The 24629-nt window shown below is 40.2% G+C and overlaps 2 protein-coding genes across 2 annotated transcripts; both read right to left on the bottom strand.

Moving 5' to 3' along the window:
• Positions 1–2075: 2075 nt before the first annotated feature.
• Positions 2076–3023, bottom strand: LOC102923159 (olfactory receptor 1S1-like). The gene has a single exon (XM_006995024.2). The coding sequence runs from the start codon at positions 3021–3023 to the stop codon at positions 2076–2078; it is 948 nt and encodes a 315-aa protein (XP_006995086.1).
• Positions 3024–21095: 18072 nt separating this feature from the next.
• Positions 21096–22055, bottom strand: LOC102923473 (olfactory receptor 10Q1-like). The gene has a single exon (XM_006995025.1). The coding sequence runs from the start codon at positions 22053–22055 to the stop codon at positions 21096–21098; it is 960 nt and encodes a 319-aa protein (XP_006995087.1).
• Positions 22056–24629: the final 2574 nt, after the last annotated feature.

Genomic DNA, 24629 nt, shown 5'->3' with positions numbered 1-24629 from the left:
TTTAGTCTCTGGGACACATCCAAAGACTGGTAAATAAAAAGTTCTTGGTGGATGTTTGTTGAAAATAGTGACTTGAAAAATGATTCTGTGCATCTGCCTCCATCAGTCACTGTGATGACGGTTAGGGTATTCACTAGACTGGCCACCAGAGTAGACCAGTATAGGCACCCTCTAGACTGCTGCCAGCACTTCAAGGTGGGGTCATCCTTGTGGATTCCTGAGAGCTTCCCTGGCACCCTGCCTTTTCCTATTCCCATGATGTCCTATCTATCATGGTGTCTTCCTCCCTTCCCTCCCACTCTGTCTCTGTTCCAGCTTGACCCTCCCATTTTCCTATGTTCTCATGACCCATTCCTTGCCCTCCACAACCCCCACTCCCAGTCTGCTCACGTAGATCTCATCCACTTCTCCTTCACTGGGCCATTCATGTGTCCCTCCTAGAGTCTTTCCCTGTTAGCTAGCCTCTCTGAGATCACAGCCAGGTGCCAGCCTGAGCTCTAGGAATCCAATTGATGAGAGAGAGGAGGGATTCTGCAGGTGGGGGATGTCGAGATCATGATGGGAAGACATGCAGAGATGACCGGCCACACTAGTGGAAGCCCATGAACAGTAGACTAGTGGCTGTGGAGCCCCCATGGGACTGGACTAGGCCCTCTATATATGGAAGATGGTTGCTTGGCTCGAACTGTTTTGGGGGCACCCAGGCAGGGGGATCGGAATCCATCCCTGGTGCATGGCCAGGCTTTTGGGAGCCTGGTGCCTGTGGTGTGACACATTGTACAGCCTTAATGCAGTGGAGAGGGCCTTGGACCTGCTGACTCCCCATGGAAGACCTTGATTTGGGGGAGGTGGGGATGTGGGGTGGCTTGGGAGGGAGGGCTGAAGGGTGGGAGGAGGGAGGAGGGTAGATCTGTGGGTGGTATGTAGAGTGAATAGAAAATTTTTTAATAAAGAAAAAAGAAAAATGATTCTGATAAATACAAACATTTAGACACAAATCCAAACATTTTTTCCATGAGAATTTATCATGGTCATTATGGGAATTTGTAAAATTATTTCTTTCAATTTCACATTTTTAGGCAGACCCACAACTTGTATACACCTCTATTACTGGTCAAATTAGTCTTTTCATATCTTGTGACTCACTGCAAATGCAGTTTCTATCACCTAGAATCTATAAGCCAGGCAATATAGATTAGTAGGTCAGGCCCATTGGTATACAAATTAATTTAAATCACATTTCCTAGACAACCAACCATATTATAAAATGGAAGTACCAAGCTCTTGGGGAGGTTGAATTTTTAATCCAGGTGAGGTTTGGAAGATAATGATAAAATGTTTTTTGAAATCTTTTTTTAGCCTGGTAAATGTTTAACAGTTTGAACTTTGGTCCAATCTCCACTGCAATTAATTTCCATTCATGAGAAACCTAAGTGATGAGAAACCTAACTGATGAGAAACCTGTTTGCTCAGGTACAGCTACACCAGAAAATACAGTCTAAGGTGAATATATGATTACCAAAGAAATTCTTGACCTGAAGTGTCTCTGGCTTGAGTTGCTTGATCTTTTTTCTTTCTTTTTAATTTTTCATTTTTCAAGTTTATTTACTAATTTTTAGTTTGTAAATTTTCTTCCTCTATAGCTTAATCATATTCTTTCCCTTTCCCAACTCCTCTCAGATTCTCTATCTTCCTTATTCATTCAACTCCATTCACCATCCTCTCTTAATCATGCATATCTCAGGTGTGGAATAAATAGGATATTGCAAAGATATATCTGTAGCTATGAAGCTCCCAATGTAAGTCAATATATACAAATCACAAATAATTTGTACCTAAGTTTACAGCAGTATATATTGTAATCAAGTTTATGTTTCTGTTGTGACTTACTATGTAGATAAGCAGTCTCATTTCTAATACCAGAACGAATGTAAAAGCTCATAACCCTCAGAAATAGGAGTAGGAGGCAATTGGGAAGATACAAAATGTTCACTAAATGTTGAATCATCATGACGATTCTACAGACTCTTGGCTCTTTCATTTATCTAGTTGCATGATCAGAAGAGTTCAGATGCTCATGACATCAAAGGGAGGAAATGCCTTTTATTGATGAGCTTTCTCAGGGCACTTTTCATGTCCTTATTCCTCAGGCTATAGATAAAGGGGTTCATCATGGGTGTCACTACAGTAAAGAGCACTGCACCAATCTTGTCTGTGTCCTCAGGGTGAGTGGATGAAGGGAAAAAGTAAACCCCCACAATAGTCCCATAGAAGAGTATTACGACTGTCAGGTGAGAACCACAGGTAGAAAAGGCCTTCCACTTTCCTTCTGTGGATGAAGTTCTCAGTACATCCCTGATGATGCAGACATAGGAGAAGAGGATAAGGACAAAGGGAAAGGTGATGACTGATAAACCCACAATAAATTTCACAAGTTCATTGATCATTGCATCTGAGCAAGAAAGTTTGAGCAGAGGGGCCAAGTCACAAAAGAAGTGTTGGATGGTGTTGTGGTTGCAGAAAACCAACTGATTGGCTAGAAGAGTATGTGTCAGGGCAACAATATTGCTGAGAACCCATGGACAAACAGTGAGAAAAAGACAGAACCTGGAGTGCATGATGATTGTATAATTCAGAGGGTGGCAGATGGCCACGAATCGGTCATAAGCCATGACCCCCAAGAGAAAATTATCTACGACAACAAACACAATAGAAAAGTACATCTGTGTGATGCAGCCATCATAGGAGATGGATTGACTTTTGGTCTGAATATTCATCAGCATTTTGGGGACTGAGGTAGAAGAGGAGGAAATATCAGCAAATGATAGGTTGGCAAGGAAGACATACATGGGTGTGTGAAGATGTATATCCAAGCCAATGGCCAGAATGATGAGCCCATTGCCAACCACAGAGATCAGGTACATACTCAGGAAAAGCACAAAGATGAGTTTCTGCTTCTCAGCTTGGTTGGAGAGACCAAGGAGGATGAATTCAGAGATGGTGGTTTGGTTTCCTTGATTCATATTTCTGTTAATCTGAAGAAAAGAACATAAACTCTTTATAAACTCCAAAAGCAATCAAACACACACACACACACACACACACACACACACACACACACACACACACACACAAATGGTATCATTTACCTGCAGGTAGCTTGTGGGTGGTACTTCCTTGATGCTGAAGAAGAATGAACTTCCTTCTGTGTTTAAATAGAAAGGCTCCTTACTAAAGAATTATTTGAGCAGTACAGAGGCTAAGCAAATTCCTCAGCAGTATAGGAAGGATATGTACTTCTCAGTAGGCATATTCTGACCATAACTTTTATAGTTGGCTCTAAAAGTGTAACTCTTAGCCAGGCGGTGGTGCCTCCCAGCACTTAGCAGGCAGAGGCAGGCAGATCTTTGTGAGTTCGAGGCAAGCCTGGTCTAAAGAGCAAGACCCAGGAAAGGCACAAAGCTACACAGAGAAACTCTGTCTCGAAAAACCAAAAAAAAAAGTTTAACTCTTTAAACTGAGAAAACTGATAGATGCCCCATATTGGAAAGATACTAGATACCCTAGCATTAATTATTTAAAGTATACAAAGAGAGGCCAGGGAGGTAGATCAGTTGGTAAAGTGCTTGATGTGTAAATAGGAATTTAATTTAGAGCACCCATACAAATAAGCAGTTATGGTGGTGGTGCAGGCTTTTAAGTCCTCACTTTCTCTTTACTTCTCTCTCTTTCCCATCCTCCATCTCTCTCCATTTTGCTCTGTGTACATATGTTAGTGTGTATGTACGTGTGTGTGTGTGTGTGTGTGTGTATGTGTGTGTGTTTGTATGTGTGTACAGGAGGATCCTTTTGTCTTACTGATTAGCCAGACTAGCTGAATGAATAAGCTCCATGACCCAGTGAGAAACTGTGTCTCAAAAAATTAGGTGGTTAGTTCCTGAGGAACGACACCCACAGTTGACCATGGGCCTCCACACACACATTCAACACACATGCATCTGTACACAGATGTATACCTTGCCCATAATAACACAACACAAAATGAAGAAAATGGTCCCAAGGTTTTCTCCACTTTCATCCTTTAATCCTGAGAAGATGGAAACTTGAAGAGTCATTGAAGTGAAGTATCCAGAGAGGCAAAACCAATTGAGGTTTAGGGATCCTTATGGAAGAATACTATTTTGTGAGGGCTCCTTTCTAGCAAAGTTAGAGGATGATGACTCCAACAGAACAACATTTGAAGGCTGACTGAAAGAAGGAGAAATCAGAATGCTTGCAGCACTGTTGGGTTATCCAAGAGAAGTAGGAAGTACACATAGGAACCTGAAGACATGGGCTTGCCTTTCACTGCTGAATATTGGAAGATTATTAGCCCACTATTGAAGGTTTTGGGGAAACGCAAATGGTAGAAGAGAAAGCTTGTATTCTCACTCATGGCAAAGCAGAAATATTGTGAATTTTGTGTAGGTAAGCAGCTCTTCAGGAGGTGTTTATACTCAGGTTACCTTATTAGTACTCTAATCAAGAGACATACTAGTGGGATAAAACAGGCTAAAGTGGTAACATACATGGGGTGGTTCTCTTATAAAAGGCATAATGGAAAAATACATTGTACTTGTAAAGGAATTATACTACTGGACAGTCTCCACATTGGGGCTTCTAAAGGAGTCCTAAATAGTATTAGGACTGTCATTCAAAAAGAACACATTCCTGGTGCTTTCTGACAACTGCCCTGGATATTGTTTCCCTTTCTGTTTCCTCACACCTCTTTGACTCTAAAAAACAGAAAGGAAGGATGAATGGCAAAACAGCAATTAAAATGACAAAATACAAATGTTCTGGGAGAGATGAGGTTAAAGAACACTAGCAGGGTAAAGCCTCACTCCCCACTGCAAACCGCCTGTTTACTTACTGCACAGTCTCTGACTGACTACAGTTTAGCCCCTGACTATGTAAGTTTATAGCCTTTGGCTACTCACTTAATAGCCCCCCAGATACTCACTGCCCAGCCCCTGATTGTCCATTGCACATTCCATGACTTCATAATACAGCTGTTGACCACCTGTGGCACAACCGTTTACTACCCACCACACATCCTCCAACCATCCCCTGCACAGCCCCTGACTATTCCCTGAATGATCCCTGACCACATTCCCTTACTACACGTAGGATCTGAGATCAAGAAAGAACTTTGAGTTAAAGTGAAAATGGGACTTTTAAAATCTTGAAATAGGTTTTTAGTACCAAAATTTTTAGACCACAGGTGGTCAAAAATTTATTTTCAGCTTATAAGTTGTCACCTAGAGACAGCAGAGATTAGTCAAGTTGATTTTTCTTGAGACAATGCTCTCTGTCATTCTTCTCTCCTGTTAGAATGTTAGCATCACCCCTCTCCTTTTTCCTTCTGTCTTTCCTCTCCCTCTTCTGACTCTCTTCAAGTCACTGTTTCTCAAATGGTTCTTTCCCTGGTTAATAGACGGTCATCCATTGCCATTGGGATTCTGGAAAACTGAATGGTAGTTTGGGACAGGAGAATGTCTGAGGACTTCTTACTTTGGAAAAGCACAGATTGCAAATCAGACAGGAAAAATGCAAAATGGAGACTCCATGAGAAAACTTAAATGGGGTTAAAACCTGACAGGGATCTGCACCTGACATAGAGACAAGCCTGAGAAGTTTCTATGGTTTTAGGACCTGGAGTGATTTGGGTTTGCCTAGAATGGGGATTTATATGATTTGGGGTGTTTGACTACAATCTCAGCTTCCTAATCTACCTCTCCCACCAAACAGCAATCTTACCCAATCTGTTCTAAATCCTCAGTGTAGCTGTCTAGATGGTTAAGACCAAAGTTAAATTCTAAGATGCTCACCTGTGAATGATGGTTAAAAAAAAAATCCAAAGGTTTTTGTTGTTGTTGTATCTGTGACAGTAGAAGTGGATACCAAAAGCAGTCCTCCCAGGCTTCTCAGTTAATGCTTTCATGATGCTGTACTCACATGGGACATTTAGCTTCTCCCAAGCCCTCAGGGACAACATCCTCCAAGTGTTTTCCCCAAGACAAACAATAATTTTGACATAATAGTTTGCATAGGTAAATATGGAGAATAGAAGGAAATTGCTCTCTGCTTTGTCTTCAAGTCCTCTTTCTATGCTGAGAACTCTTTCTTGTGAATTGATCATTACTATTTAGAGCAAATGCATTGTTGTTTGTGGTATGTTTTTTGTTTCCATTAATATAGGAACATTTTGAGATTCCCTTCTTAGTTCCTTCATGCTGCCTGCTAAATAGGAACACTTAGTCAATATCCCAAGAATTGAGTTGCTTTCCTTTGCCAGTGTTTATGTATTCAGCAAGACAACACCTCTAGTGAAAGGAGATCATCATCCCTATATTGTTGAAGGAATGTCAGCATTAGAACAGTCTGAAGACCAAGTGATTCAGACCCTAAACTCTTTTTTTTACTTTTTAAAATTTATTTAAAGGTTTTGTTTTTCATTTTACATATCAACCACAGTTCCCCCTCCCTACCCTCCTCTGGTTCAACCTCCACCTCTCCCCCTTCCTCCCCATCCATTCCTCAGAGAGGGTAAGATCTCCCATGGGGAGCCAACAAAGTTGAGGCAAGACCAAGCCCCTCCCCTCTGTATTGAGTCTGAGCAAGGTATCCAACCACAGGGAATGGGCTCCAAAAAGCCAGTTCATACACCCAAGATAAATCCTGCTCCCACTCCCAGGGGCCCCACATACTGCTTAAGCCCACAACTGTCACCCACATTCAGAGGGACTAGTTTAGTTGTATGAAGGTTCCTCTGTTGTAGCCCCCTAGGTTTCCTAGTGGCTGTACTCAGCAGGACTGAATAAGGGGTTGATTGGACCACGGGCCTGAGTATTTGTAAGGGTCTTCACTTGACCGTAACTAGCAAGGGGGAGGTCTTTTGCTCCACCCCTTGGCATTGTTATAAATAAACCTTTGGAATAAAGTTCTGAGCCGATGAATAAGGATCCAGACCCACCCATGTCTATGCTGCATTCCTCTTCCCTCTATTTCTAACTGTTTCTTATTCCTCATTCCTCAAGAGTCCCTGGGGTAAATAAATGAGGGGGCTGGTCCACCACATTTCCCAGCTATGAGTTCAGAGTCAGCAAGCTCCAACTAGCTGGGGTCAGCTGTCTCCAGGTTTCCCCATCATGATCTTGACCACTTTGCTCATATAATTCCTCCTCCTTCTCTTCAACTGGACTCTATGAGCTCAGTCGAGTACTTAGCTGTGGATCTCTGCATCTGCTTCCATAAGTTACTGGATGAAGACTCTATGATGACAATGTCACCAATCTGATTACAGGGGAAGGCCAGTCCAGGCACTCTCTCCACTATTGCTTGGAGTCTTAGCTGGGTTCATCCTTGGGGTTTCCTGGGAATTTTTCTAGCACTAGGTTTCTCTCTAACCCCATAATGGCTCCCTCTATCAAGATTTCTCTTTCCTTGCTTTCCCTCTCTGTCCCTCCCCAAACTTGGCCATCCTGTTCCCTCATGTTCTATTTCAACCTCCCCCTTACTCCTTGCCCCTCAGTTCCAAGCTCCCAATTTACATAGGAGATCTTATCTATTTCCCCTTCTGATGGGGATCCACACATGTCTCTCTTAGGGCCTTTTTTGTTACCTAGCTTTTCTGGGGTTGTGGATTGTAGCCTGGTTATCCTTATTTTATGTGATTCTTTGTGATTTATGCAATCCAATCCCATTTATCTCCCCGACCCCTTGCATCAACCCCCTGCCCTTGCAACCTCCCCCACAAAAAACCAAATACAAAAGAAAACCCCAAAAATAAATACAACAAAGACCAGAACAAAAATAAAAACAAAAAGAACAAGAAAATACAAAGAAAAATCTTGTTTTTGAAGCTGTAGTGTGACTCAGTGAGTCACACAATTTACCCTTTAGTCCATGTATCTTGTAAGCATTCATCACCTTGAGTCATTAGTCTGGTTCAAGGCCTCTGATTTCTGCTATATCATCAGTAATGAGCTCTCACTAGGACTCTTCTTGGATATCCTGTTGTTGTCCTGTGTCATGGAAATCTAGTTATTTTGGATTTGTAGGCTTGTCCACTTCACATGCTCCAACAGTTCATAGATTTGGCGGATTCAGGGTGGGCCAACTCATAGCCCTAGTTCTGGGCCTGGGTGGTAGCTGTGTTGGTCAGCTTGCTTGCTTTCCCTCGTTGTCACTACCCAGATGAGCTCTCCAGCACTGCCTCAGCTGTCTCACCCATTGCAGCCCACAGCAATGAGCTGGGCCAGTTCTATTCTTGGGCCTTCAGATCCAGGTCCCCCTCACTCATATCACCAGAAACAGCTCTACTGTTTTGCTCAAGCAAGGCGCAAGGCCCTCTTTCCTGATTTCTGTACAGGCATATTAGGGGTGGGACAGGGTCAACTCTCCTGCTCTCATGGCCTCAGGGCTGGCTCACCTGCATCCCCAACAACAGGGTCAGCTCTAGTGTGTTGTCCAGATGGAAAGCAGTAACTGCTTTCTCATGCATTGTAGCTGGTGAGGGTCAGGGCTAGCTCTCCTACTCTTTTGACCACAGGGCCAGTTTACTCACCTGCCACAGATAGTAATGGGTGTGGAGGGTCATCTTTCCCTCACCCATGGCACCACATGGTAGATGAGGAGTGGTCGAGTCAATTCTCCGGGTCTCATGCCTCCAGGGATAGCTCACCTGTGTCCCTGACCACAGGGTCAGTGCTAGTGTGCTTTCCAGGTGAGGTGTACAACAATGATGAGGAATGGAGTTATCTTTCCTGAGTGCAGGGGTGAACTCTCTCCTGAGGGATATGGCCAGCTCACCTGCTGTAATTCCCAGTGAGGGGCAGAACCAAACATCCCAGGGCCAGTGAAGGGCAGTTATGCAATGATTCCCATGCTAACACCAGCTATGGACATAAGCACAGACCCCCAGCTGCAGTAAGACCACAGACCCAGACATGGCCCTAGGCAGCAGCTTGGGCCCAGATGCCACAATGGTCCCCATGGCAGCACAGGCCCTCAGATCAGCACAACCTCTGCAACATGGTCCCAGGTGGCTGGGTATACCCTGGGCAAATGAAGAACCCTTGGTAGCAACTGGAGCCATGGACACCACCCAGACCCCAGCCTCCACAGGGCCACTGACCTGCCCTGCAAAGTCTTCATGGCTGCAGATGGCAGCACCTGCCACCCAGATCATCATGGTCCCCAGGTGTGGGATAGTTCTCGAACACTGACAAGGTCCAAGGTAGCCAACCAGACCCTGGTCCTCCACATGGCCCTTGGTGACAACAGGAGCTTTGGACATCAACTAAGGCCCTGGCTGCTATAGGGCCAAGGACCCAGACATGGCCCTCTGAAGCAGCCCTGACCTGGAGGACACCACTACTAGGGTGACTGCATGGACCACTCAGATCAGGATGTCCCTGGTGGGAGCATGGCCCTCGGACATCCTCATGGCCACAGGTTGTAGGACAGACCCCAGGCATCTATGTGGCTTTTGGTGGCAATGTGGGCCATGGCCCCTGTATAGCCCCCAGAGATAACAGGAGCCACAGACATCAATATGGCACACATCCCCCACTGCTCAAGGGTCCCAGATTAAGACCTGGCTTTTTGCCATAGCCCAGGCCCAGGCACTTCCCTGGACTTGAGTGGCCAGCTGGTCAGACTTACCAACCTCACCTCTCCAGATCTGCCTCTCTCACCAGTCTATAAACCATTCCACCTCTCCCTCTTTTTCAGGTCCCCACCTTGTACTTTCTTATTATAATAGTGCCCAACTGTCCAGTTCCAGGGATCTTCATTGGGTTACAGGTGGTGCTTGACTGAATACTATCCATTCCAGTCATAAGGGATGGCATGGATTTGTTGCCTTTCTTGTTTCCCATGCACATGCACAGAGACCTCAGGCAGTACTTGGTATGATGCAGAACCAAAACTCTCAAATTTAAAGGACAGAAATAAAGTTTATGTTTATTTTATTTATGCTTATTTTAAAAATAAACTTTGAAATAATATTGAATACTCCTCAATATCCTGAGGAGCCTAGAACACCAGGAATATGAAGTGCTATACTATCAGAGACACAGATGAAATTAGTAATTCCCCTCTTCTTAATGTTTACATATGCTTCATAACACACTGCGGGCATTTATCATCCTAACAATTGACATTCATTCCCTTTTCACCCAGAAACAACACAATCTGTGGGTTAACTGCAGACATGACATATACTCAGATACTTGAATATATGACTAATATTTAAAACAATTAGATGATAGAAAAATTATAATCCATCAGTCTTTCACCAGTCTGTCTGTATCAGCCACAAAAACAAATTAACAAAATCAGAAATGAAAAATCAATGAAACAAAGAGTTGGTTCTTTGAAAAAATCAACAAGATAGACAAACCCCTAGCCAAATTAACCAAAAGGTAAAGAGAGAGCACCCAAATTAACAAAATCAGAAATGAAAAGGGAGACATAACAACAGACAACGAGGAAATCCAGAGAATCATCAGATCATACTTTAAAAACCTGTACTCCACAAAAATGGAAAACCAGGAAGAAATGGACATTTTTTTGGATAAATACCACATACCAAAATTAAATCAAGACCAGACAAACCATTTAAATAGACCAATAGCCCCTAAAGAAATAGAAACAGTCATCAAAAGTCTCCCAATCAAAGAAAGCCCAGCACCAGATGGTTTCATTGCAGAATTCTACCAGACTTTCAAAGAAGAACTAATACCAATACTCTTCAAAGTGTTCCACACAATAGAAACTGAAGGAACACTACCAAACTCTTTTTATGAGGCTACAATTACCCTGATACCCAAACCACACAAAGATGCAACAAAGAGAGAGAACTACAGACCAATCTCCCTCATGAACATTGATGCAAAAATACTCAACAAAATATTGGCAAACCTAATCCAAGAATACATCAAAACAATTATCCATCACGACCAAGTAGGATTCATCCCAGGGTGCATATACACAATGTAGTACTACTCAGTAGAGAAAAACAATGACAGCATGAAAATTGCAGGCAATTGGATAGAACTAGAAAATATCATCCTGAGTGAGATAACCCAAACCCAGAAGAACAAACATGGGATGTACTCACTCATAAGTGGATTCTAGATATAAAGCAAAGAACAATCAGACTGCAACCCACAGAACAATGGAGGCTATATAGCAGGGGGCACCCTAGAATGACTGTGGCTTATAAAAACTTTTGGTTTGACTCAATTACCGGGCAAGCCTCAATCAAACATTTCACTATTAGGATAAGATTTTATACTAAACTAAGCTGATAATAGAAAAATAAATTAATTAATTAAAAAATTTATTTATTATGTACACAGAAGAGGGAGCCAGATCTTATTACAGATGGTTGTGAGCTACCATGTGGGTGCTGGGAATTGAACTCAGGACCTCTGGAAGAGCAGTCAGTGCTCTTAACCTCTGAGCCATCTCTCCAGCCCCTGTTTTGTTTTTAAAGATTTACTTATTTTTATTTTGTGTGTATGAATGCTTTGCCCATATGTATATATGTGTACTATATGTGTGAAATGTTTTTGGAGGCCAGAAGAGGTCATTGAATCCCCTGGAACTGGAGTGACAGACAGTTATAAGGTGCTTGTGGGAGCTGGGGGGAAAAACCCCACGTCCTAGGCAAGAGCAGCAAGTGTTTTTAACTGCTGAACTATCTCTCCATCCTTGTTTTAATATGGCCTTACTCTGCAGGTCAGGGTGTCTCAAACTCATGGCAATCCTCCTGCCTCAATCACCCCAAGTGCTGGGATACAGGCATGAGCCACCATGCCTAGTTATTATTCTTTATGTCTGAATAAAATTTCATTGTATAGAGTACTGAATTCTCTCTCTCTCTCTCTCTCTCTCTCTCTCTCTCTCTCTCTCTCTCATTTTAGCATTTCAAGACAGGGTTTCTCTGTGTAGTCTTGGCTATCCTAGAACTCACTGTGTAGACCAAGCTGGAATCAATTCAGATCTGACTGCTTCTGCCCCCCAAGTGCTGGGATTAAAGTTGTGTGACACCAAAAAAAAAAAAAAAAAAAAAAAAAACAGACTGTGAAAATCTTTTCCCATTCTATAGGCTGATGTTTTGTCCTACTAATGGTGGCTTTTGTTTACAGGAGCTTTTCAGTTTCTTGAGGTTTGGATTTGTTAATTGTTGATCTTACTGCCTGCACTATTGATAATCTGTTCAAGAAGTTGTCTCCTGTGTCAATATGTGGAAGGCTGTTCCCCACTTTCTCTTCTATCAGGTTCAGTGTATCTGGTTTTACATTGAGGTCTTTGATCTAATTGGACCTGAGTTTTGTGCAGAGAGATAAATAAGGATCAATAGACATGCAGACATCCAGTTATGTCAGCACCAACCATTTGTGCTTTCTTTTTTCCATTGTATAATTCTGGCTTCTTTATAAAAAATAAATAAAATAAAAATGAGGTGCCCATAGATGTATAGGTTTACCTTGTCTGGGTCTTTGATTTGATTCATTTGATCAACCCGCTTTTTTAATGTCAATACCATGTGGTTTTTATTGCTACAGCTCTGTAGTAGAGTATCTGAGTAAAGCTCCAGATGAGGGCAGGGTCTAAAGATGGGTGGATGCAAAAGCAGCGACAGAGGAATCAGATACAGGATATTTCTTAGTTTCATTCTAGGTGATATGGATAAAGAAGAAGCATATGGGAATCATTCCCAGTGGGACAGGTCCCAGCAGAAGATGTAAGGGATAGGTGAGGGAAGGAAGTGAACCAGGCCATGGTGGACAGGAGAGTCTTGCAGCCTGAATGACTAGCAGCCAGAGTGCTTTTTCATTTATACAGAATTTAGTAAGCAGGGATACATTCATGAAGTTTCAAAACATATATCATATCATTTTTGTTTCTGGACATGTATTTCACTTCCTTTTGCTCATCTTTTAGTCGTCACTAATAAACTATGACAGAACAGAGTTATCATTTCCAATCATTTCCCCTCAAGTTTTGACACGATTAATAAGTTATCATTTTTACTCATTAACCCTATAATCCATATTTTAAGAATCTAAAGGCATATGACAACCTATTCTCAGACTGTTATCTTTGGTTGCTTCAAGGACGTTAGACCAAAACAAAATCTTCAAGCCACCCAGGCATTCTGCCATGTCCCAAGCAGTATGATTAACATTTGATGGTCAGAATGTCCAAGACAAATTATCAGACCATAGTGCTGCAGTTATTATTTCAATTCTGGCACAATATAGTGTTCACATTTATATCTTTATAGAATTTGTCTATACATCTAATCCTGGCATTTTGTTGTTCTTTGGTCATATGACATTGCCGTGATTCTGCATGTGCTAACTTTTCTAAGAAAGGGAGGTCCTGATACTACATACTTTTATCACTTTCCATTCCATACTTTGCTCATCAACGTGTCTCTATGTAGGGCAGAGTTGTATGTCATGTAATGTCTGAATGTACAATGGGTAGAGGCTTGTAATCTGAACTATGACCAACTCCTCTAGCACACCAAATCTTGTTGACCTTTTTAACTTTACTGTGTAAGGGACAGGTGCTTCAAGAATGTCTCATAGCCTCATGAAGAGACCTCCCCTGCTCAACCACAGACTGTACAGACCAGAAGAACAGAGAGGAAACAGAAACCAAAGAACAAAACACCCATCCAAGAAAGACTAGTTCAGAAATTAGCAAATAGACTTATAACCATTCCAAACCCAGATGCCTAAACACAGAATAAGAATACAATCAATAAAAACCAGGAAAATATGTCACCACCAGAACACAACTATCCTACTACAACAAGCCTTCAATACTCCAACATAACTATCTTACTACAACAAGCCCTTGATACTCCAACACAACTAAAGCACAATAAAAATGCTATAAAATCAACTTTATGAAGATCATAGAAGTCTTTAAATAGTACATGAATAAATCCCTCCAAGAAATCGAGGAAAAGACAAACAAAAAATTGGAGAAAATGAAAATAAAACTGTTCAAAACCTGAAAATGGAAATAGAAGCATTCTAGAAATGGAAAATCCAGGTAAATCAACAGCAACCTCAGATGCAAGCATTACCAACACAATACAAGAGATGGAAGAGAGAGCCTCAGATATTAAACATATAATAGAAAAATAGATACTTTGGTCAAAGAAAATGTTAAAAGTCTAAAAAATCTTGGCACAAAAGAACCAGGGAATATGTGATATTGTGAAAAGACCAAACCTAAAAATAATAGCAATGGAAGGGAAAGAATCCCAGCTCAAAGGCTCAGAAAATATTTTCAACTAAAACACAGAAGAAAAATGTTCTAACCTAAAGGAGATGCCTATAAAGGTGCAAGAACTTACAGAACATGAAATAGATTGGACCAGAAAAGAAAGTCTCATCAACATAATATAACACTAAACATACCGAACAAAAAAGAATATTAAAAGCTGTAAGGGAAAAAGAGAAAGTAAGATATAAAGGTAGACCTATTAGAATTATACCCAACTTCTTAATGAAGACTCTAATAGCAGAAAGACCTGGATAGACATCTTTCAGATTCTAAGAGACCACAGATGCCAGCATAGACTATATACTCAGCAAAATTTTCATTCACCATAAATGGAGAAAACAAGATATTGCATGATTAAGTCAAATTTGCACAATATCTTTCCACAAATCTAGCCTATAAAAGTTACTAGAATGAAAACTCCAACCAACGGATGTTACCTATATGCATGAAAACAAATAAATAAAATTCTCACACAAGTAAAACCAAAAGAGGGGAAATAGACACACACACATGCATGCACATCAAAATTAATCAAAAGACATGTGAAGAACACTTCAAACTCATCAAGGGAAAATCCACCAAAATGATCTTTCAGGTACCATGTTTGTAAAAGAAACATTACTAAAACTTAAATCACACATTGACCCTCACACAGTGAGAGCAGGAAATTTCAATACCCTACTCTCACCAATGGACATTATAAAACAGATGGACCTAATAGATATCTGCAGAACATTTCACCTCATGAAATTTTCTTCAAAATCGACCACACACCTAGTCACAAACAAGTCTATACAGATACAAGAAAATTGAAATAACTCCCTGCATCATATCAGACAACTGTGAATTAAAGTTGTATTTCAATAACAACAGAAACCCTACAAATGCATGGAAATGGAACAACTCTCTACTCAGTCAAAACTAGACCAAGACAGAAATAACAAAGAAATTTAGGACTTTCTAGACATCAATGAAAATGAATACACATCATACTGAAACTTATGAGACACATTGCAACTGGTGCCCAGGAAAGTACATAGCACTATGTGTCTGCTGTGGGATAATGCTTTTGTACACTGGTTTAATAAAATGCTGATTGGCCAGTAGCCAGGCAGGAAGTATAGGCAGAATAAGCAAACAAGGAGAATTCTGGGAAGAGGAAGGCTGAGTTAGGAGACACCAGCCTGCCATCCAGGGAGCAACATGTAATGGCATATAGGTAAAGCCATGGAAAATGTGGCAACTTATAGATGAACAGAAATGGGCTGAGTTCAAATGTAAGAGCTAGTCAGTGGTAGGCCTGAGGTAATGGCCAAGCAGTTTTAATTAGTATAAGACTATGTGTGTTTACTTGGGTCTGAATGGCTGTGTACTATGTGGGACACAGAAAAACTTTCAGCTACATGTGTCTATATGAAAAAAATGGGGAAATCTCTTACTAGTAACTTAACCGAACCCAAAAGAGGTAGATGAAAAGACATAAGACAATTGAGTGGTGAAATCAATAAAATAAAAACAAAGAGAACAATACAAAGAATCAATGAAACAAAGAGTCAGTTCTGTGAGAAAATAAAAAGGTAAACCCTTGCCTTAACTAAGTAAAAGATGGAGAGAGAATATCCAAATTAACAAAATCATAAATAAAGAGGAAGACATAAGGACAACAAGGTAATCCAAGGAATAATTAGACCATACTTTAAAAACTTATACTCCACAAAATTATAAAATCTAAAAGAAATGAATAATTTTCTTGAAAGACACCACTTAACAAAGTTAAATCAAGATGAGATAAAGAATTTAAACTGACCTATAACCCCCAAGGAAATAGAAATGGTATATAAAAGGCTCCCCCTCCCCAAAGAAAAAAAGCCCAGCTACTTTTAGCACAGAATTCTACCAGACTTTCAAATAAGAGCCAAGGTCAATACTCCTTGAATCATTGCACAAAATGGAAACAGAAGGAACAATATTACTAAATTTATTTTGTAAGGCCACAGTCATCCTAATACCCAAACCACATGAAGAGTAAACAACAAAATTCCTTCGTGAACACAGATGCAAAAATACTCAATAAAATGCTTGCAAACCAAATCCAAGAATACATCAAAAGTATTATCCATTCTGATCAAATAGACTTCATTTGAGACATGCAGGATGGTTCAACATTCAAAAATCAATCACTGCAATCCACTGAATAAGCAAACTGGAAGAAAAAAGAAAGAGAGAGAGAGAGAGAGAGAAAGAAAGAAAGAAAGAAAGAAAGAAAGAAAGAAAGAAAGAAAGAAAGAAAGAAAGAAAGAAAGAAAGAAAGAAAGAAAGAAAGAAGTTATCTCATTAGATGATGAAAAAGCCTTGCACAAAATCTAACACTTTCATGGTAAAACTTTTGGAGAGAAGATATAAGGAAGATACCTGAACATAATAAAAACAGTTGACAGCAAGTCTGTAGCCCACATCAAACTAAATGAAAATAAACTAAAAGCAATTCCACTGAATTCAGGGACAAGAATAGGCTGTTCACTCTCCATATCTTTTCAATACAGTATTTGAAGTTCTAACTAGAGCAATGAGACAACTGAAGGAAATCAAGGGGATACAAATTGAAGAAGAAATCAAAATATCACTATTCAAATTATATGATAGTATACATGAATGACCCCCAAATTTCTTACAGGGAATTCCTACAGCTGATGAACACCTTCAGCAAAGTGACTAGATACAAACAAGATTAACTAAAAAAATCAGTATCACTCCTATATACAAATGGTAAATGGGCTAAGAAAAAATTTAGGAAAAGTACAACCTTCACAGTATCCACAAATAATATAAAATATCTTTGGGTAACTCTAACCAAGCAAATGAAAGCCCTGTATGATAAAAAAATCCAAATCCTTGAGGAAAGAAATTGAAGAAAATATTAGAAGATGGAAAGATCTCCCATGCTCATAGATTAACATAGTAATAATTAACATAGTAATAATTACCATCCCACTAAAAGACATCTGCAGATCTAATTCAATCCTCATCAAAATTCCAACATAATTCTTTAAGGATCCTGAAAAGGTAATATTCAACTTCATATGGACAACCAAAAAACCCAGGAAAGCTCTAATAATCCCAAACAATAAATGAAGTTCTGAAGACATCACCATTCCTGATTTCAAGTTGTACCACAGAGCTATAGTAATAAAACCAGTGTGCATCAGCATAAAAACAGACATGTTGATCAATGGAATCAAATAAAAAACTCAGACATAAATCCACACACCTATGGACACCTGAATTTTGATAAAGAAGCCAGAAATACACACTGGAGAAAAAACATCTTCAACAAATGGTGCTGGTCTAATTGAAAGTCTCCATATACAAGAAAGTAAATCAATCTGTATTTATCTCCAAGCACAAAATTCAAATCCAGTTGGATCAAAGTCATCAACTTAAAACCAGATACACTAAACCTGATAGAAGAGAAAGTGAGAGATTGCCTTGAATACACTGCACAGGAGACGACTTTCTGAATAGAACACAAATAGCACAGGCATTAAGATCAACAATTAATAAGTGGGGCATCATGTACCAGAAAAGTTTTTGTAAGGCAAAACACATCACCAGTAGGACAAAACAGTAGCCTATGGAATGGGAAAAGATATTCAACATCTCCACATTGGATACAGGGCTAATATCCAAAATGTATGAAGAACTCAAGAAACTAGACTTTATCAAACCAAATAATCTAATCATCTAGAGCCCCTCAGCTGAAGAATGGTTTAAAAATGTGGGACATTTATACAATGGAGTATTACTCAGCTGTTAAAAATGATATTATGAAAATTTCAGGCAAATGGATGGAACTAGAAAATATCCTGAGTGAGGTAACCCAGACTCAGAAAGACAAACATAATAGGTGCTCACTTATAAGTCAATATTAGATGTTAAGTAAATGAAAGTCATGTTAAAATCCACAGAATCAGAAAAGTTAAGTAATAAAGATGGCTCTAAGGGTGTCACATGGATCTCCCTGGGAAGTGGTAATACAACAGATTTTGAGGGTAGACTCTGGGCAGGTGTGAATGGGAATAGGAGGGATCCAGTAGAGGGGGGAGGATAGGAGAGAGTATGGGGAGAAGTCAAAGAGGGTAACTTTGGTGAGGACTCCTATGGATGATATGGAGCCTGTACTGGCCATCTTCTGTAACTAGGTGACTTCCAGTGGTGGGACTTGGATACCAACCTAACCACAAAACCTTCTACCTACAATCTATCCTGCCTGCAAGATAATGTGGGGCAATAGAAGCACAGAACTGGTAGAAGTGGTCAAACAATGACTGGTATAATTTGAAAGTATGAAAGAGCGCTCATGCTTAACACCACCTGGATGACAGGAACCAGAGGCTGCATAGCTCAGAGACCAGAGAATCAACTATGCAGAGCTCCTGGGGGCTCACAGACACTGAAGTGGCAATCATGGAGCCTTCATGGGTATGCACTAGGTCTTTTGCATATGTCGTGGTTGTTAGCTTGATGTTTTTGTGGGAGTTCTAAAAGTGGGAGTTGGGGTGACTCTGACTCTTTTGCCTGCTCATGGTAACACTTTTCTCCTACTGGATTGCCTCACACAAACTTGATAGGATATTTTTACCTAGTCTTATTATATCTTGTTATGCTGTGTTTGGTTGATATCCCTGGGAGGCCTGCTCTTTTCTGAAGGAAATGGTTGGGGACTGGATCTTGGCTAGAGGGGAAGGTGGAGCAGACTGGAAGAGGTGGAGGGAAGGGAAACTGAGGTTGGGGTATATTGTATGAGAGAAGAATAAATAAAAAATTATCAGGACTAGGCCCTCTGTATAAACAAGAGAGTTGTGTAGCTTGATTTGCTTAAGGGGCCCCTGGAAGTATCAAGATCCATCCCTCGTGCACGACCTGGACTTTTGGAACCCCCTACCTATGGTGGAACACCTTGCACAGCCTTGATGCAGGAGGAGGGGTTTGGACCTGCCTCTACTGAATGTACTAGGCTCTGCTTACTCCTCATTGAAGGCCATACCTTGTTGGAGGAGGGAATGGGGGTTGGGTTGGGGGGTGAGGCTGGAGGGGCAGAAGGAGAGAAGAGAGAGGGATCTGTGATTGGTATGTAAAATGAATTAAAAATTCTTTAATAAAAAATTAACAGGAAAATAGATAAAATAGAGAGCAAAGTAAAATAAAATGAAATAAAATAAATAAGAGAAGTATAATTGTTTTATATGTTTTAATTCACTTTGTAGATACTTACTATTGGTGAAATTATTAAGGCCACTCCACATAGTTAAAAGGAGATTTATTTAATGGCGTAACTTACAAATTAAGGGATAGGTAGGCCTCAGGGTCTGGGGAACGTGTATCACAGTCCAGTGGTGTTCTCTGGAGCTGTGCTCGGTCAACCTCCACTGTTCAGGGTCCCAGAACAGAGAGAGCACTGGACCATCCAGATCTCAAGTCTCCAGGAGCCTCCCTTGGCCCTGCCTTGTAGGCGTGACAGTTGCTGAAGTCTCAAAGGGGGTTGGAACTTCCAGATCAAAGCTGGAATGGCTACCCACTACACTGAGCATGTACATTTAAAAGTAATATCTTCTGTTGGTTAAAGAGTTGGTTCAGTAGTTATGAGTACTTGCTGCTCTTACAGAGAGCCTTTGTTCAGTTCTATGCACCCACATAGCTGCTCACAACTATCCATAACTCTAGTTCCAGGGTGGGGTGTACTCTTATGGCTTCTTTGGGCAACAGTGTACATACATGCATGTAAGCAAAACACTAATACACATAACTTTGAAATAAAGAAATCCTTTTTCTCCTTTTAAAGGAATAATAAAATTAATATGAAATCAATGAGCACAGAGATGTTGTCGATGACTATAGTTAGTTATTGCTACCCTACCAGAGCTGGCATATAGTAGATACCAAGTCAAGGGAAAGAAATACTTGTCCTCATTGAAATGCAAAAACAAAGGCAATTGATGAATTATCTAAGTTTTTTTGAATGCCATTATGTCTAAGATAATGGAATCTACATCTTAGAAAATAATATGTGACTTTATGGATTTTCCTTAATGAAGACTTGTCCTCAGTGAGCAGCATGTACAAAAGCCATCAGTCTTTAACCATGAAGATATTGTCTCAGATGGAACAATTGCTATAGGAGAACTTAAAAAAAATTAAAATTAAAAGCAATTATATTCATAGCAATTTGGGAAATGAGTACAGATATTGACATGGTGCATATCGAAGGAAAAAGAATAAAGAGCCAAATGTAGAAGGAAAATAAATGTATTTTTTTTACCATTTAGAGTTGATTGCTGTGAAATAATCCTTTGATCACTATGAAGATGTGCTGCTCTCATTGGTTTAATAAGGAGCTAACAGGCCAATAGCTAGGCAGGAAGAGGTTAGGCAGGAGAGCCAGACTGAGAAAACACTGGGGGGAAGAAGGGTGGAGCCACCACCCTAGATGCACAAGAAGCAGGGCATGTAGAAGTTGAGGTAATGAGCCGTGAGCCACGTAGAAGCACATAAATTAATACATATGGGTTAATTTAAGTTGTAAGAGCTAGTGAATAAGAAGCCTAAGCTATCAGCTGAGCATTTATAATTAATAAGTCTCCCTTATTAGGGAGTTGGTAATCCCGTTGAAAACCTCCACCTACAGTTGATTGGTTTAACTGATAAATACTCTGTTCAATGTCTTCCCACCCAAGCCATCAACTAGGGTCAGACACTGCTTTATGGAAGAGAGAGTTCCTCAGTGCACCTTTGACATCTTTGTTCCTAAGGGTATAAATCAGAGGGTTGAGTAACGGGGTACCAAAAGTGTAAACCAGAGCAATTTGGCGGGTCTCATCATCTGAAGTGCTGGAGCGGGGCCTCAGGTACACCAAGCTACAACAGCCATATTGTAGCAAAACCACAGTGAGGTGGGAGGAGCAGGTGGAGAAGGCCCTCTGCCGACCCTCTGCAGAGCGCATGCGCAGGATGGTAGATGCAATGAATACATAGGAGATGCAAATCAGCAGGAATGGGACTGTCAGCACCAGGATGCTCGCTACATAGAGGACTGCCTGGCTCACATGGATGTCAGCACAGGCCAGGCGCATGATGGGAGCCACATCACAAAGGAAGTGGTTGATTTCCAGGCGATGTCTACAGAATGGCAACGTGAATGTAAAGGCGGTAAGCTGCAAGGAGAGAAGGAGTGCCAGGCCCAAGGAGCCCAGCACCATCTTAACACACAGCTTCTGGGTCATGATGAGGCTGTAGTGTAGTGGGTGGCTGATGGCAACATATCTGTCATAGGCCATGACTGTCAAGAGAAAACAGTCAGCGCAGCCAAAGACAGAAAAGAAAAACATCTGTGTCCCACAAGCAGCCAACGGCATGGGCTTTGGGGCTCCAAGGATGTTGGAAAGCATCAAGGGCGCCACATCTGTGATATAGCAGATTTCCACGAGAGACAGACTGCCTAGGAAGAAATACATGGGTGTACGTAAGAAACTATTGGTGCACACCACCCAGATTATGGCAGTGTTGCCACAGAGGATCATCAGATAGAGCAGGAGGAAAAGGGTGAAGAGGAGAGCCTGGAATTCAGGGACATTGGTGAATACACGAAACACGAATTCTGGAGGGTCGGATTTGTTGAAGAAACACTTTCCAGCCACCATGTCTTCTGCAAAAGAAAAAGTAAGCCAATGATTGCTTGCCTGAGTTAATGGCAGGGAGGCTGAATCAGAGTTTTATTAGGGATTGCCTATTTAGTATTTAGTTTTCAAACACAATGGTAGTGAAAAAACATTCATAATATAAAGTCTCACATAATTTTCCCTGGACATCTCCACTAATTGGGCACTTGCCTATAAATTCCCATAACAAGCCCTGCCAATTGGTTCTCCACCTGCTATATCTTGTTATATGGCATTTTAAATCCCATTGGCGTGAGCTGATACTTTGTTTGTATTTTGTTGTATTTAATTAAATAGGTAGGGCTGCATACATTTTATAGTTAGGTAGATGGAAATTCTGGCCATCTGTTTGGCTAAGCATTATTATTAAGATACAATATACACACAGAGGATGTCAGAAAATCCAAATAGAAGTGAATTTTCAATTTTTGAGATAGACAATGAGTATTCCAGTAAAAAAGCAGTCAACATTAAGAAATGGAAGAATTTCAACAACCTAAAAACAACTTTCATATTTTCCCTCAGTCCTTCCTTATTCCTCATAAATAACCACTCTTGACATTTATCACTGCAGATTAGCATAACTGTGTTTTAATTTCTATATGTAATTATAAGGCATGTAGTTTATATTCCTGGATAAATACAATTAAAACAACTCCTGAACAAACGTTCTGGGTTGCTTCATGACTAATCAAAATATGTGACTCACAATAGAGAAGTTGTAAGGTAAAATAATATTCTTTGCATCAATCACTAATACAACATATTTTTAAGATTAAATAGTTAATTCAAATATTAAGATGAAAAATAATTCCCATAAATAATTTTTGAAAATATAACATTATAAATTGTAAAAAGTCAATTCACTATGAATTTTTTTTTTTTTTGGTTTTTCAAGACAGGTTTTCTCTGTGCAGCTTTGCACCTTTCCTTGAACTCACTTGGTAGCCCAGGTTGGCCTCGAACTCACAGAGATCCACCTGGCTCTGCCTACCGAGTGCTGGGATTAAAGGCGTGCGCAACCACTGCCCAGCTCACTATGAAAATTTAACCTACAATGTATATAATTGGTAAACTTATAAGAAGGAATAGGGAAAATTATGAAATAATAAGGTCTTATTTGAAGAGGACTCGAGGCACCTCTTTTATTGTTTGGTTTTTGTTGTATTTATCTACTTAGCTTTTTATAAAAGGTATTATTATATATATCTGTGTGACTTGGAACTCACATTTTAGACCAGGTTAGCTTCCTGAATACTAGAGTTATGGCTGTGTGCCCCCACACTTGGCAAGATTTACGGTTTTATATCTCTAAGGTATATGTTTATCCAATTCATAACTCCAGACAATGGACATTCATGGATACTGTAAACCAGGCATATTCATTCCAATTAGAAAAGTAATGTTCTAAAATTATATACAGTAGAATAAAATGGGCTGAAGATGAAGGAAAGAAGATAAACATTTAAAATAAGCTAAGAAAGTGTTTGTTAATGAAAATAAGCTTAAGCAGGGTTTTTTTATTTCCTTTGAAGACAAAAATTACATGCTCACAAGATAAGTCATCCAAGCAAATTCAAATATAGTGAAACAAAAGTTCACCATCATTTTGGTTTAGTCTTGTTCCATGATTGTCTAATACAATGTACAGAGAAACATGACTTGATAATTCAAATGCAAACACAAGAAAATCAACTGCATATGTTAGGGTCAAAAAGAAACTCACTGTAGTGGTTACTACAAAAAATGCAGCGGAGAATCTATTAACCAATTTTCACTTACTGGATGTATCAGATAAGCCAGTGTTCCTCATTTTTCCCTGAATAATGTGCTGTATGCTGCCCTTGACCATAAACACAGAGACCCACAGTTTGCTCTCCAGCATATTGGAGCATTTCTATCCCACAAAACATGTTGGTTTATGTGGGGGCCCACAGAGACTCCATAGGGAGGCTTTATTCCATCTTGACTCAGGGTCAGAGAGATCAAGCTTATTTTGTCCTGCAAAGCTGCATAATAAGATACTTTGGCCAAAGGCATGGTTACCAGGTGTCTTATACTTCAAGGCCTAATTACAAGATGCTTTGCCATAAGATCAAAAACACTGAAGATAGCTTATGCTGGAGAGGATGTGGAGCAAGGGGAACACTCCTTCACTTTTGGTGGGAGTGCAAATTTTACAGCCACTTTGAAAATTAATGTGGCAGTTTCTCAGAAAATTGGGATTCAATCTTCCTCAAAACCCAGCTATACCACTCATGGGCATATACCCAAGGAATGCTCAGTCTTACCATAAGGATACATGCTCAACTATGTTCATAACAGCATTATTCATAATAGCCAAAAACTCAAAAAAGCCTAGATGCCCCTCAACTGAAGAATGGATTAAGAAAATGAGGTACATATACACAATGGAGTACTACTTAGCAGAGAAAAGGAATGACATCATGAAATTTGCAGACAAATGGATGGAATTAGAAAATATCATCCTGAGTGAGTGAGGTAACCCAGACTCAGAAAGAAAAACATGGTATGTACTCACTCATAAGTGGATGC

Source organism: Peromyscus maniculatus, chromosome 1, assembly GCF_049852395.1.
Source record: "Peromyscus maniculatus bairdii isolate BWxNUB_F1_BW_parent chromosome 1, HU_Pman_BW_mat_3.1, whole genome shotgun sequence".
Taxonomy (NCBI): Eukaryota; Metazoa; Chordata; class Mammalia; order Rodentia; family Cricetidae; genus Peromyscus; species Peromyscus maniculatus.
The sequence above is the reverse complement of the archived record's forward strand: the minus strand, read 5'-3'. Positions and strand labels throughout refer to the sequence as shown.

Excerpts from the sequence above, each read along its gene's own strand:
- LOC102923159 (XM_006995024.2), bottom strand. The coding sequence starts at position 3,023 with ATGAATCAAGGAAACCAAACCACCATCTCTGAATTCATCCTCCTTGGT.
- LOC102923473 (XM_006995025.1), bottom strand. The coding sequence starts at position 22,055 with ATGGTGGCTGGAAAGTGTTTCTTCAACAAATCCGACCCTCCAGAATTC.